The sequence below is a fragment of the Lepus europaeus genome, chromosome 10, assembly GCF_033115175.1.
Source record: "Lepus europaeus isolate LE1 chromosome 10, mLepTim1.pri, whole genome shotgun sequence".
Taxonomy (NCBI): Eukaryota; Metazoa; Chordata; class Mammalia; order Lagomorpha; family Leporidae; genus Lepus; species Lepus europaeus.
The window spans coordinates 68500109-68514782 of NC_084836.1; the positions used below are offsets into that span (position 1 = coordinate 68500109).

Consider the following 14674-nt stretch of genomic DNA (forward strand, 5'->3'; position numbering starts at 1 on the left):
ATGATGTCACATTTCTCACTGCTTTAACTCCTGGCTAATAGTATGAAGCTTATATGTGGGAGCATTACGATGGGCTTGAGATTCGACTCTGTGGCCCAGGCCCTGTGCCAGCGTCAGGCATCACACAGTGCGCCCACCCACAGGCACTGCTACGGGGCCGGGCAGCCTGTGGGAGCAGTGTGTTCTGGAGACGGCAGGTGTCTCGCGGGGCGGCAGTGAGGCTGGGGCAGGTCCCCAACCCCAGATGGGAAGGAGTGCAGAACCATCTAGGACGGGTGCCAGAGAACATTACAAGACCTAATTGGGTGCAGGGTCTGTGCTTTCAGAATTCGAACTAGCAATGATGTTGCAATGCTTTGTAAGTGTCTCCAGGACTCAGGGGTGTGTGTGTGTGTGTATGTGTGTGTGTGTGTGTGTGTGTGTGAGAGAGAGAGAGAGAGAGAGAGAGAGAGCGCGCGCGCGAGCGCACACACACTGGCACTGGGCAGAGATCCTACTCAAAGGAAATGGCAACAGCTAGGCCTGAAGACACCAGGCTGTGACTCCTGGGGAAGAACAAGGCCCAGAATGACCTAGAGGACTTGGCCCAATTAACTCTGCAGCCTATGGAAATCCCATCAATGCCATGAGACCCTCAGCATTCAAACAACTCTAGCAACCATCGAAATTCAATCAGCCAGGGCTGGCGCTGTGGTGTAGCGGGTAAAGCTGCTGCCTGCAGCACCGGCATCCCATATGGGCACCAGTTTGAGTCCTGGCTGCTCCTCTTCTGATTTAGCTCTCTGCTATGGCCTGGGAAAACAGTAGAAGATGGCCCAAGTCCTTGGGCCCCTGCACCCATATGGGAGATCTGGAGGAAGCTCCTGTCTCCTGGCTTCAGACTGGCACAGCTCCAGCTGCTGCGGCCATTTGGGGAGTAAACCAGCGGATGGAAGACTCCCCAGCCCGACCCTTCTCTCTCTGCTTCTGCTTCTCTGTAACTCTTTAAAATAAATAAATAAATAAATAAATAAATCTTAACAAAAATTCAATCAGCCAATTATTCAACCCATCAAAACTCAATGAACTCCTGATTTTTGTACTAAAGAAGGAACACAAACAATGCTCAACTCACAACTATTTGACTCTGGAACACACTGTATAATCTATTCTTCAGAAACTGCATGATTCTAAATGATATGACAAATTAAAAGTATGACTTCAGCTAACGTTAAAATAAGCCTGGCCCATATCGACTAATAGCAGAAGCTGGGTGATGGCCCAGAAGTTGGAATAGAATTTTCAATTTCTCACAAATAGCTCCCATCTGGATAATGAAGAGATGACGGTGTGGGCACGCACGGGGCTACCAGTGAATGTACTAGGAGCTCCCTGTTTTGCAGTGGTTCTTAATTAAGGTAAAGGAGGGAGGGATTTGCTGGAGCAATTTGCAGGAATCCATTTAAGAACCAGAATGAGAAAAGAAAAAAAAAATCCAGAAGTCCCTGGCTCAGCGGTTGAAACCAAGCCACTGTGCCGCACCTCTCATTCTGTCACCGTGGTCGGTTCCCTGCCAACAGCTCTTCCATGACACCTTCAAAGTTCTGCAGAAGCAGGAAACAGCTGAGCGGTGCCAGGCCTATGTGGGATATGTCTGCTTCCATCAAGCTCAAGAGTGGAGGAGCAGGGAGAGGCGTGCTGCAGGTGGAATGTGTCCACAGCACGACCCACTTACCAGATTCCCTACAGTCAAGACGTGTTCAAACTGCGGTGTCATAGGGTGGTGCTCCATGGCCATGAACAGTGTGTTCAGCACAATGCAAATGGTGATGGCTAAGTCCACGAAAGGGTCCATGACTATCAAGTTCACGATCTCTTTTAGTTTTATCCAGTATGGGTGGCACTCCCAGATGAGGAACGTGTTGGCAAATTTGTACCAGCATGGCGGGCACTTTCTCTGGGACTCTTCCAGCTCTGTAGTGAGTGAAGAACAAAAAGATAGCTGTCAATCACAGTGAGAAAAACACAGGAGACCCAGGCCGGGCCTCCCTGGCCACCGCCACTGCTGTTTCAATGTTGAGAATGAAGTAGCTGTAGGAGAACTTGACCCTCAGTTATAGGGATCTCCAGTCCCCAGGTTAGGAGCTTGGCCTCTGAGCCTGACTCCCTGGGCTTAACCTGGCTTCAACCCTTTGTAGGTTCCGAGACTAAATTATAAGCTCCCTGAAGGAGGTTCCATGGGTTTGACTGAGGAGTAAGCGAGATGTTTATACAGCAGGGGGCGCAATGGTCAATACACAGCTCGGAATGCCTGCATTCCATTATCAGAGTGCCTGATTGCTTCCTGCCCACGTACATCGTGGGAGCCTGGCTCAGGTGGCTGGCTCCCTGCCACCCACGAGGGAGACCCGGACTGAGTTCCAGGCTCCTGGCTTTGGCCTGGCCCGGCACTGGGGGAGTGAACCAACAGATAGAAGATCTCTCAGTCCGTCTGTGTCTCACTGACTTTCAAGTGAAGTGAGAAACAAACAAACAAACACTTTTTTTTTTTTTTTTTGGTACAAACTCCTAACATTTTACCGAGAAGAAGACAGCTGTCTTAGTCTACCTTCCCTTCTCCCAGCCAGCTGGATGGTGCCCAGGTGATGGCTTTATTTTAGACGGGGTGATTGGGCTGGGCATTCTGATTGGCTCCCTGGTTGCTAGGAAAACGGTTGCCTTGGTTTCCGGGATGGAAGGGCCACGGCAAGCGCCACGTGGGAGTCTGCGTGGGAAAAGGAGGTCTGTGAAGGAGAATTCGCTTTGGCTGCTTCCTCATAGGATCCCTCTTTCTCCAAGGTAAATTTAGTTTTCTCCCCCCTGCCCCAAAAAAGAAAATGCAAAGGTTCTCTTATTTCTATAAATTCTTACAGTACATATTTGGGAACCCGGTTCTCCTCCCCTGGGGTCTGCTGAGGCTCTGACTGTGCGGACACCATCGTACTGTTTGACAGTGAACCGTCAGGCAGGGGATCTCCCACGCCCCGAGGCGCTCGGGAGATTCCTTCAGGGGGACTGGGGTATTTCTAACCCACGCATGCGGAGAAGAGGAGGACCCTTGGGGTGATGCGGCGTGGCCCACACAAAGTGAGACCACGTGGCGCTGCAGGGGCCAGCCCCACCAGCAGCTGGGGGAAGACAACCTTTGAGAACCACTCCCCGCGCCCTGTGCCTGCAGTGGGCAGTTGGGTTAGCAGATGGGGCTGTCCAGGGCTTTGGGACCGCTCTCACGGACAACACCCTGTATGTCTCGGACGTCCTGAAGTTGTTTTTGGGGGGGGGTCATCTGTCTTCTGCACGAAGGCAGAGCAGGGAGGCCCCCAGTTCTCCCTGGGCAGGTGCTTTGCTCCATTCCATTCACGTTTTACGCATCTACCAGGCACTGAGGATGGAGCTGTCCCTGCTCCGAGTGCCCTCACTGCTCCTCCTCCCTGGCTGTGTGGCTCTGTGCCCGCGTCCCAGCCCTGGCCCGCTGAGCAAACCCCAAGGCAAATGGCTCTGCCGGCTGTGGTGCTCCCGAGGTTATTGGATCACGGTGAACATGTCTGCAACAATTCTCATTTATTTGCAGGATTCTAGAATTCTCCACTGTGGCTTCTTTGGTAAGCAGGAGCCTGCTTCTTTGGCTTTAAAAAAGAATTCTTCTGGACTCTGGGTTGAAATCACATCAGAGCTTCCTCACTGTTTAACGTTGGCTTTTAATGTTGCAGCAAGCCTGGGACCAACAGTTAAAGAGGAATACATCCTTCCTCATGTCCCTGAGTCCAGCCACTCCTTGCCAGCAGGAGAGAAAGACCAAGAGGAGGATGGGCAGAAGAAGGAGAAAATTTTTAAAATGCCCCAATGGTATCCAATTCAGCAGAGGGAGGGGAGCTCCAAGGCCCCCCAAAGGGACCTTTGCAGCGCCAACACTCCCCACTGCTCCAAAAGCGGCCAAGTTCAATTTGGCGAGAGTCCAGACAACTCCCTTTGCCAGCCAGCGTAGCAACCAACAACCATTGCATTGCAGCACGGCTCTCCCGTCCTGATGTCTCCAGCAATAACAACATGTACCCGTTAGAGGCTGTGGGTTTCGCTTTCTCAACTGCCATAAATACCCGGGAGGAATCCTGTGTCCGTCTCCAAGTGAGTGACAGAATTAGCTGCGGTTCTTGAGCTAGGGTTTCTTAGCTTGGAATTCTGCGATCTGTAGTTATTTGTCTGTACTCTCCGAGGCTCAGTGGCCAAGCTGGAAGAGGCTCTACTGGACAAAGACCTCAACGGGAGCAAAAGAAAACGGCAAAGACTGGAGCTTGTCAGGCAGCTGGAAGCCTGAGTTCTGTATTCTTTGTGCTCCATAGTTTCACAAGATCAGTGCAATTGTGATCTTATTTCTTGTGCATTTGTGGGGAGTATAAACAGCCCCAGGGAGCTCCTGTTGAGGGATTCCCGCCCCCTCCTCTGTATGGAGTGGGAGTGGTGTCGGGCTGAAATGACACCAGGATAATTTTGAGTTTCCCCATCTGAAGGCCTCTGGCTGTCACTGGGATGGCCTGGGTGTCTGACGAACCCACAGCGGGACCACTCAGCTGAACCTCTGTGGCTTGGAGGAAAGGGGACGCACGCAGAATCAGCCATGATCTTGTGAGACAGCCCAGCTGCTGAGTTTACTACCCAGTTAAGGCAAGAGAAGCCCGGGCTGCAAGCCCCCACGGGAGGGAGGGCAGCTCTTTGCTCAGGGAAGGTCTGCTGCGCCAAGAACGCAGGCACCAACGCTGGTGTCACCACGCACGTACTCGTTTCCACTGCGGCTGCTTTTCTGTCGTGGCACCGAGCGTCTGGGACAAGAGGGGCCGCCACCTGCCTAGTCACACATTAAATATATTTATGGAGATGTGGGGGTGTTTGAAGAGAGACAGAATTAGGTGCAATCAACACGCACGGCACATTTCTCCTGAAGAGAAAAATCAAAAGGCTGTGAAGGAGTTACAAAGGGAAAAGAGGAAGGCTGTGTTTTGGGGCTTGGCCACAGGGCAACTCCATCATTTCTATCGCTATAGTTTTTTTAAGTCTCTCTCATTTTCTAAAAAAACTGAGTTATCTGCAAGACAAAATGGGAGGGGGAGAGAGAGAGGGAGGGAGGGAGGGAGGGAGGGAGGGAGGGAGAATCTCTTCCATCTACTGGTTCACTCCCCAAATACCTGCAACAGCTGGGGATGGGCCAAGCCAAAACTAGGAACCTGGAATTCCATCTCGTTCTCCTATAGGGTGGCAGGGGCCCAGGCACTCAGGGCATCTCTTGCTACCTTCCCAGGCGTATTACCAGGGGGCTGGATTGGAAGGAAGCATCTGAGAGTGGAACTGGTGCTGCGACATGGGATGCAGATGTCGCAAGTGGCCGCTCAACCCTCTGTGCCACAAACGTCTCACAATCTGTGTGCGAGGCTGGCAGCAGAGGTGAAGATCTTGTTTGTCTGCATTTAGATTTGGGAAAAGAATTCATGGTCTTGGTTTCTATGCTCAGTAGGATCTGTGTCAAAAGCCCAGGGGCCGTTTTTGCAAAGCTCAGACAAGGGGTTGGGATTTGGTTTATTGGTCACGCTATACATATTTACGCACCAGTAGTGTGGACGGCCAACACCCCCAGCGCACTTACCTTCTACCAGAGTATTTGTAACAACACTCATTATACTGTTAATTCTGTCTTTCCTTCCATAGGAAGCCAATTGGTCCATGGAGACTAAAAGAGACCCAGGGCCTTTCTTCTTAATTTCCACCTCAGTTGTAGCCTAAAAACAAAAACAAAAACAAACAAAACCATGGTGAGGGAAGTCTCGTGAGGCCGGGCCATGCTGGACAGGCAATCCATGCATTTTTTTTCAAACACTGCTTCTTTAATCTCAGTCCCTTCAAGAAGAAGTAGATGAACCCAGTTGGCCATGGATCACCCTCAGTGGTCAATTCACACCGAGTTATTCAAGTCTGCACAAATCTGCAACGAATCCGAGAGACCGGCCAAGACCTGCGCAGCTCAGCAGGTGGAAGACGCTACCGGAAGCAGCCCCATGTTTTCCCGTCCATGTCTCTAGGCCACACGTGCCTAGCATGGCGTACGTGACAAAGTCAGTCAGAGGCCGAGTCCCTGGTCACATGGATACTGCATCTGCTGCTTCCCGGGGTCCCACTAACAAAATGCCCGCTTTAATGCCAAACCCGCACCCCACTGAGCGCTGCTAGGGAGGTTCTACTCCAAACCTCTCCCTGGCCAGGAGGGAAGCAGGGGAAGAATCTGCTGGCTTAATTATAGGGATTTACATCCATCTGGCCCTGTCGCAATTTCGTGAGCTAATGCTCAAATTCCCACTCAAAGAAAAATGGCAAGGGGACATCATCGGATAGTTATTTAAAAGCCATCTGCTTTTAAATGCTCCACCCTGGGCCATACTGAAATGGAGGATGATGGCGAAGGCTTTCTTTGTGTCTCTTTGCTTTTTATGAAGATTCTAAATTGTGTGAGGCTTAAGGGGGGTGGTTCGCAGGCTGGTTCTCCAGGGACCACACCCTCCACTGTCCTGGGTCACCCATGGGAAGTCGGGAGGGGACAGAGGTAATCGCCATCTCTGAGGACAGAGAAGGGAAGAGTTTGCAGGTGGCTGCGGGAGTGTACCCTGAGCCGCGCCAGAATGGTCCTAGCTGTTGTGGGCAGAAACTTCTCTCTGCAGAGTTACAGCAAAAAGCCCTTCTGACCTTACGCTTCTGAAGATTTTAAGGAGCCTATGGGACAAAGTCCCTAGCAGACGACGAGATTTACCTCATCAGATTGTTTCACGTATGCAGCTGAGGGGCTGATTTTGATTGTTGGTGGACTTACAAAAGAAACTGGAAAAAGAATAGATTTCCTTGGAATTCCTGGCTGCGCTGTTATATAAACACTGTATGTGTAAGAATAGCTTGTTAACCATTATCTCAGATCAAAAGGTATATTTCCTTGAGAAGCTACTTTTTGCTATAGTCCTCAGGTAGATAATAAATCAGATAAAGCTATTATATTTTTAAAATGACGATTATTCTACACATTAAAATAGAAAGGTCTGGCTTAAAAAACAAAATCAACAAAAAAACAGTCAAAAAGATGGTCAAATTATTAGCTTATTATTTGATAAATAGGATAATCTTTAGCGTGGGCGTTTAAAAATTACATATAGAGAAAAGTTCATCCCCAACTTCATACTAAGACCTAATGGCTGGTAGTTATGATCTGTCTGTGTTAAATGGAAGTAAGCAGCCAGCACCGTGGCTCAATAGGCTAATCTGCCGCCTGCAGCACTGGCACCCGGGGTTCTAGTCCCAGTCGGGGTGCCGGATTCTGTCCTGGTTGTTCCTCTTCCAGGCCAGCTCTCTGCTGTGGCCTGGGAGTGCAGTGGAGGATGGCCCAGGTCCTTGGGCCCTGCACCCGCATGGGAGACCAGGAGAAGTGCCTGGTTCCTGGCTTCGGATCAGCGCGGTACGCTGGCCGCGGTGCGCAGGCCGCAGCTCGCCGGCCGCAGAAGCCACTGGGGGGTGAACCAACGGAAAAAGGAAGACCTTTCTCTCTGTCTCTCTCTCCCACTGTCCACTCTGCCTGTCAAAAAAAAAAAAAAAAAAAAAAAAAGAGAGAGAGAGAGAAATGGAAGTAAGCTGTAGCAGGAATACATGATGACAACTTCCAGAACACTAAAATCTGTTCTGTTGGCCGGCGCCGTGGCTCAACAGGCTAATCCTCCACCTAGTGGCGCCGGCACACCAGGTTCTAGTCCCAGTCGGGGCGCCGGATTCTGTCCTGGTTGTCCCTCTTCCAGGCCAGCTCTCTGCTGTGGCCCAGGAGTGCAGTGGAGGATGGCCTAAGTGCTTGGGCCCTGCACCCTCATGGGAGACCAGGAGAAGCACCTGGCTCCTGGCTTCAGATCAGCACGGTGTGCTGGCTGCAGCGCGCCGGCCGCAGCGGCCATTGGAGGGTGAACCAACGGCAAAAAGGAAGACCTTTCTCTCTGTCTCTCTCTCACTGTCCACTCTGCCTGTCAAAAAATAAATAAATAAAAAAATAAATAAAATATGTTCTGTGACTTGTTTTAGACTACATCTTAGTTTTCTAGAATAATAATAAAAACAAGAGTGGAAATCAGTGAAACAGTGAACAGAAAAACATTTCACAAAAGTGAAATGCTGATTCTTTGAAAAGATTAACAAACTTTTAATTTCTCTAGCAAGATTGATCAAGAGAAATATTATTTTCAAGAATTAAAAAGGGAGGGCCAGTGCTGTGGCGGAGTGGGTAAAGCCAACGCTTGCAGTGCTGGCATCCCATACAGGTGCCAGTTCAAGTCCCAGCTGCTCCACTTCTGATCCAGCTCTCTGCTATGGCCTGGGAAGGCAGTGGAAGATGGCCCAAGTCCTTGGGCCCCTGCACCCGCGTGGGAGACCCGGAGGAACCTCCTGGCTCCTGGCTTCAGACCAGCTCCACTCTGGCCACTGTGGCCAACTGGGGAGTGAACCAGCAGATGGAAGACACCTCTGTCTCTCTCTCTGACTCTGTCTCTCTCTCTCCTCTCTCTGTGTAACTCTAATCTTTTTTTTTTAATTTATTTAAAAGGGGACATCACTACAAATCCTACAGATATTTCCAGGATACTAAGGATATATTGTGAATAGCTTTACGCCATCCCTCTACCTTACAAAACACAACTTGCCAAAACAGATCCAAGAAGAAATAGAAGGCCAGCACTGCAGCTCAATAGGCTAATCCTCCGCCTGCGGCGCTGGCACACCGGGTTCTAGTCCCGGTTGGGGCACCAGATTCTATCCTGGTTGCTCCTTTCCCTGTCCAGCTCTCTGCTATGGCCTGGGAGTGCAGTGGAGGATGGCCCAAGTGCTTGGGCCCTGCACCCCATGGGAGACCAGGAGAAACACCTGGCTCCTGGTTACGGATCAGCGCGGTGTGCCGGCCGCAGCGCGCCAGCCACAGTGGCCATTGTGGGGTGAACCAATGTTAAAAGGAAGACCTTGCTCTCTCTCTCTCACTGTCCACTCTGCCTGTCAAAAAAAAAATTTAAAAAAGAAGAAATAGAAAACCTTAGTCTATATTAATTAAGAAACTGTAATAACGAACCTTATTAAAAAACAAAAAACAAAAAACAACTCCAGGCCCAGATAGTTCTACAAATGATTTCCAACAAAAATTTAAGGAAGAAGTCATACCAATCTTACACAAATCCTTACAGAAAACAGGATGAGGGAATAGTTCTCAACTTATTTTATAAGATTCGCATAATCCTGATATCAAACCTGACAAAAACATTAGAAGAAAAATGTGAGACCAACATCCCTCACAGAGATGCAAACTCACTAACAAATTATAAGCAAATGAAATCTAGCAATAAATACAAAGGATCATGCATCCTGACCAACAACTGAGTTTCTCTCAGGAAAGCGTGATTGGTTTAACCTCAGGAAAAATGTCAATGTCACTTCTCACCCCGACAGAGAAACGGAGGAAAGGCACGTGATCACGTCATGGATGCAGAAAAACAACATTCAGCGAAGTTCAACACCTCTGAATAATACAAGTTCTCTGCAAATCAAGAATAGCACATAGCAACTTCCATCTGAGGAGAGACATCTATGAAAACCTGTAGCTAGCTTCCTGGTGAAACACTAACTCTTTCTCTGCTAACACTGGAAACAAGGAATGATGCCTGCCTTCATCACAGGTATTCAGTTTTGCATCTGAACTCCTACTTAGTGGCATAACGCAAGATAAAGACTGCATCTGCCGTTATCCATAGACAATGCTACCGTGTACATAGAAGACTCCATGGAACTTTAAGAAAACTGCTAACAGAGCCAATATGCTAACTTATCGGGGTCACAGGATACACAGTCAATACATAGGACCAACTGAATTTCTACACTTTGGCAAGAAACACTTGAGAAATAATACTTTTAATTTTATTGAGAAATAATATTTTTAATATTTTAATGTTTTTAATACTTCGATGGCAGAATCAAAAAATATCAAGGCAAGGAATACATCTTACGAAAGATATGCAAGACCCCGCTATGAACCACTCAACTTTGCTGAGAGAAAGTTAAGACCTAACTACATGAAGAACTATACTATGTTCATGGACTGTAGGAGGGTGCCATTCATCCTCCCCACACTACAGATTCTGGAAGGAACTGACAGGTCTTCTAAAACTTGTGAGGACGAATGAAGGCTCTAGAATAGAAATGCAAACTTTGGATGAGGTCTAGAGTGGGCATTGTGGTTACGTGTGGTTCTTGCAATGCCTGCAGCCCACACCAAAGCACTAGTTTGCGTCTCAGTGACTCTGCTTCTGATCCAGCTTCCTGCTAATGCATCTCAGGAAGCAGCAGATGATGGTTCAAGGTCCTGGGGCTCTGCTGGCCAGAATTCCAGGCTCCTGGCTGTGCTAGGGGATGTAAGACACCACTCCCTCCGCTGACTCAAGCAAATGAAAACACTCAAAAAAAAGGTCAAGACTAGCAAAATAATAGTTGTAAGATTAGTTTGGGGCTGGTGCTGTGGTGCAGCGGGTTAACACCTGGCCTGAAGCACCAGCATTCCATATGGGAGCTGGTTTGAGACCCAGCTGCTCCACTTCTGATCCAGCTCTCTGCTGTGGCCTGAGAAAGCAGTAGAAGATGGCCCAAGTCCTTGGGCCCCTGCACCCACATGGGAGACCTGGAGGAAGCTCCTGGCTTCGGATCGGCGCAGTTCTGGCCATTGCAGCCATCTGGGGAATGAACTAGCGACGGAAGATCTCTCTCTCTCTCTCTCACTCACTCTGCCTCTCCTTCTCTGTATGACTAACTATGACTTTCAAATAAATAAATAAATCTTTTTAAAAAAATGATACACTGGACCTCACCAAAAGTAAAAATTATGGACCTCATAAATGACTCATACGCAAAACATGTAAAAACTTGAGCTAAACACACATGTCCTATGCAACCCAGGAACTTCACCCTGAGGGACTTATTCACTCTAAGTGAAAGCATTTATCTGCAAAAAGCTATATACAAATGCTCACAGAAAACTTACTCATATTACCTGCACACTGGAAACAACTCAAATGTCCACCAAGAGGAGAACAGATGAACAAACTGGGGTATATCTATACAAAGAAACATCGCTTAGCAACAAGGAATATAGCTTGATGATATGCATATAAAACACAACACGAATGTGCATGTGTGTGTGTATATTATAAGTGTTTACATATATACATTATATATATATTTAAATCTCATGGAATGAAAGTAGTTAAATAAAAAAAATACACAGTGTCTGAATCTACACATAGGAAAGAAAAATAATGGATGATGACACGAGTCAGGAGTGGTTGCCTGAGGCACTGGCCTGTGGCACGGCTGTGAGCTCACTGTTTGGGGTGCCCACCCTCCACCGTACAGTACTTAGCTCAAGTCCAGGCTCTGTTCCCAACTCCTGTTTCCTGCTAATGCGCACCCCGGGAGGCAGCAGCTGATGGCTCATGTCCTTGGGTCCCTGCCACCCATGTGGGAGGCCTGGATGGAGTTTCATGCTCCTGCCTCAGGCTGGCCCAGCCCTGACTTGTTGCAGGCATTTGGGGACTAAGAATAAACCAGCAGATGGAAGATCACTCTATGTCTGTCTTGCTCTGTTTCTCTGCCTTTCAGATAAAATTAAAATAAATAAGTGGGGAGGGAGGAGCAATAAAAAAGAAATTCTATTTTAAAAAATAGTGGTTGCTGGTAGTGGATGGGGATCGGCTAGAAAGGGGTATCCGGGTTCTTTTTTCAACAGTCTCGTGGCAAGAAGAGATTTAGGGGAAAATCGTTTGTTTGGTTGGAAGCTCCTTCCCTACCTCTTTCTGACTGCCATCTTTGGTAACTCCTGGGTTGAGGCCTACCCACCATACTATTGCAGTTTGCCGAATGCAGAGGGTGCGGATGCATGTAAAACGCCACCCCATGGAAAGGACAATGCTTTGGTTCACTCAGAGCCTGACAGATCCGTTCTGGATCCACATATCTACCTCTGCTCATAATTCATGCACCGAGGGAGCAAGCCCCTAGAGGAGACTCAGAGGCAGGCGGCAAGGAGGGGAGGCTGCACGTTGTGTCCTGACTTGAGGCCAGCGGCCTGGGGGAAGCCTGCAGGTGGGCCAGCGAGAAGTGGGGTGTCCCACGTGATTGCCTAAGAATGGTTTTTGCAGTCACCCTGGGCAGAAATTGTAAATGTGAGGGAGCAGTCACCAAGCCCAGGTTGCTGGGCCTCCTGCATTGTCCCAAGAGCCAGCACCTGGCTCCCTTAGGCAGGCCTCTTAACAGGCAGGCCTCTGGGTCTGTTGACTGTAGATCTGGGTCTGCCTCCCAGCAGGCTGGAGGTCAGAGTTCTGTTTTGTGTGTGGCTGGCCATTTTCATTGGTACAGGCAGCATCTGAGCATCCATCAGATTAACGGGGAGACAGAACAAACCCATGTGCACTGCAGTGAACCACCACAATGATCCAAACCCAAACTGCCACATCACTCAGACGTGGGAGAACGCCCAAGTGGGAGGGGCAGGACAGTCTCCAGAGACAAACACACCTGTATGAGGAAACCCTAATCCACCGAGACCCCAGAACACTGGATACCAAGCCAGGCGGGCAGTCCCTGGCAGCCCCTCCTCCCAGGGTGAGGGTGGGAAGCTGGGACGAACGCTCATCCTTCCTGCCTCCCTCCCTTTCCTTTCCTTCTTTCCAACAACACATTGAGACAAAACGCACACAACACAAAATCCATCATTGTCATCACTTGGGGCTGACCCCTCCATTTTGGTATATTCACATCATATAACCGGCACTGGTACCTGGCCCCAGAACACTTCACCGCCCCGAACACGAATATGGTACCTGCCAGCAGGTATCGCCAACCCCTCCGCCTGCGGCGCACCTGGGAGCAAAGCTGTGAGTCACAGAAGCAGCCACTATGTACCTTCACCAAGTACTTTGGAAGCTAAACGTAGTTTGTTCCAGTTCTCTGAACTCCAATGCAGAGCTTACGGGAGCATTTCGCCGCTGACCCACCACCTCCTCATCTGGAGCAGCCCCTCTCCTCCCAGAGACGATGGCCCGCGGCTCCTGCAGAACACCCGCGTCCTGATGCCCACCACCAAGGCAGCTCAGTGGCCTCAAGATCCCAAGCTGCTTGTATGCAATGGAAATTTATCAGCTGGTTACCTTTACAGAACTAAAACTCACAGCGTCTTAGAAGCGTTCCTAAGATCTAGCCATTCATCAGTTCCCTTACTCAAGGCTTCCTTCAATGCTTTAAAATAATTGCACAACAATTTTTCCTTCTTACACCTGGCCCTCTCTAACTCAATCAACTCAAACAGCACTCCCACCATCTGCTTCTCAGAACGAAAAAGACCAGAGAGGAAGGGACCTCGGCTCTCTGAACACCAGGAGTGGGCCATACAATACGCTTCTCATTTTATACCTGTGAGTTTTAATCTTCACAATAGGTCTATGCCGGAGGTGTTTTTTTTTTTTTTTTTTTTTTTTTTTTTAAACAGAGGAGAAAATGGCTTGGTGATGTTATCTTCCCAGAATCCTGCGAGTATTCAGCTTGGCTTTAGAACTCTTGCAAACCAAACCTCTCTTACCTGAGCTATCTGAGACCGGAAGTGTTCCAGATTTTGGATTGTGGAATATTTGCATCCACATAATGAGGTGTCTTGGGGATGGGGCCCAGGAAATGTGTGTGTGTGTGTGTAGTTCAGACAACACTGCTAGTGCACCTGTGTTCTGCCTATGACCTGTCACAGGAGGTCAAATATAGAATTTTCCGATTGCAGCACCACCACACAGCACTCAAAAACTTTTGGATTTTGGAGCATTCTGGATTCCAGTTGTTCAGATCATGCAAGGGCTCATGGGGAAAGCTCTGGAGTTCCATGCCTGGATTCACGTCTTAATGCTACGGCCCGCCTTGCACTCTCGGAGAGGTTACTGCTTCCTGCCAGCCGAGGTTCCCTCCTCAGTAAGATGTGGAGAACAGCACTGCCTCTCTCGCAGGGCGGGGGCTGTGGGCATTAAGTGCAATCACGCTTGTACATCTGCAAGCTACTACGACGTGCTTTCTGGGTTAGCGGGAGTCTGGGTTTCTAAGGGCACCTGCCGTCTCCATCAGCAAAGAGCAATGATTTCGTCATCCACTTTCCCAGCTCAGAGATGGTGGCACAGGGAAAAGTCCCTTTACGCTCTGCTTCAGCCAAAAGCAAACATAGAAATTCCTAAACTCTGAGGGAACTCAACACCATGCAACCACGACTGAGTAATTAATGAGCGTGTGACTTGGTTCTGAGGAGACGCGAACGAGGTGATGTCTTTTCTTTAATGGCGTAGTGTCCTGCTCATTCTGAGTCTGAAGACAGAAGGCACAGCCTAAGCATGAATGTAAATGTTCAGTCATTTACTTATTTGAGGGGCCAGCATCATGGTAAAGTGGTTTAAGGAGCTGCTTGTAATGCCGGCATCCCTTACCAAAGTGCTGCTTTGAGTCCTGGCTCCTCTGCTTCTGTTCCAGCTCCCTGCTAATGGCCTGGGAAGATGGCCCGAGGGCTTGGGTCCCTGCTGCTATGTGGGAG

The 14674-nt window shown here is 49.0% G+C and overlaps 1 protein-coding gene across 9 annotated transcripts in view; it reads right to left on the bottom strand.

The window, feature by feature from the left end:
• SCN8A (sodium voltage-gated channel alpha subunit 8) overlaps window positions 1-14674 on the bottom strand; it is a 103744-nt gene that overhangs the window by 38571 nt on the left and 50499 nt on the right. For 5 of the 9 annotated variants that reach the window (XM_062202205.1, XM_062202201.1, XM_062202200.1 and 2 more), the window contains exons 12-13: window positions 5654-5786; window positions 1715-1953 (exon numbers count right to left, since the gene is read on the bottom strand). In XM_062202205.1, the coding sequence (XP_062058189.1) occupies window positions 1715-1953; window positions 5654-5786 (372 nt within the window). Of the gene's footprint in view, window positions 1-1714; window positions 1954-5653; window positions 5787-10487; window positions 10491-12956; window positions 12965-14674 lie in introns of all 9 variants that reach the window. The other 4 variants (XM_062202207.1, XM_062202208.1, XM_062202204.1 and 1 more) reach the window with 2 other exon arrangements.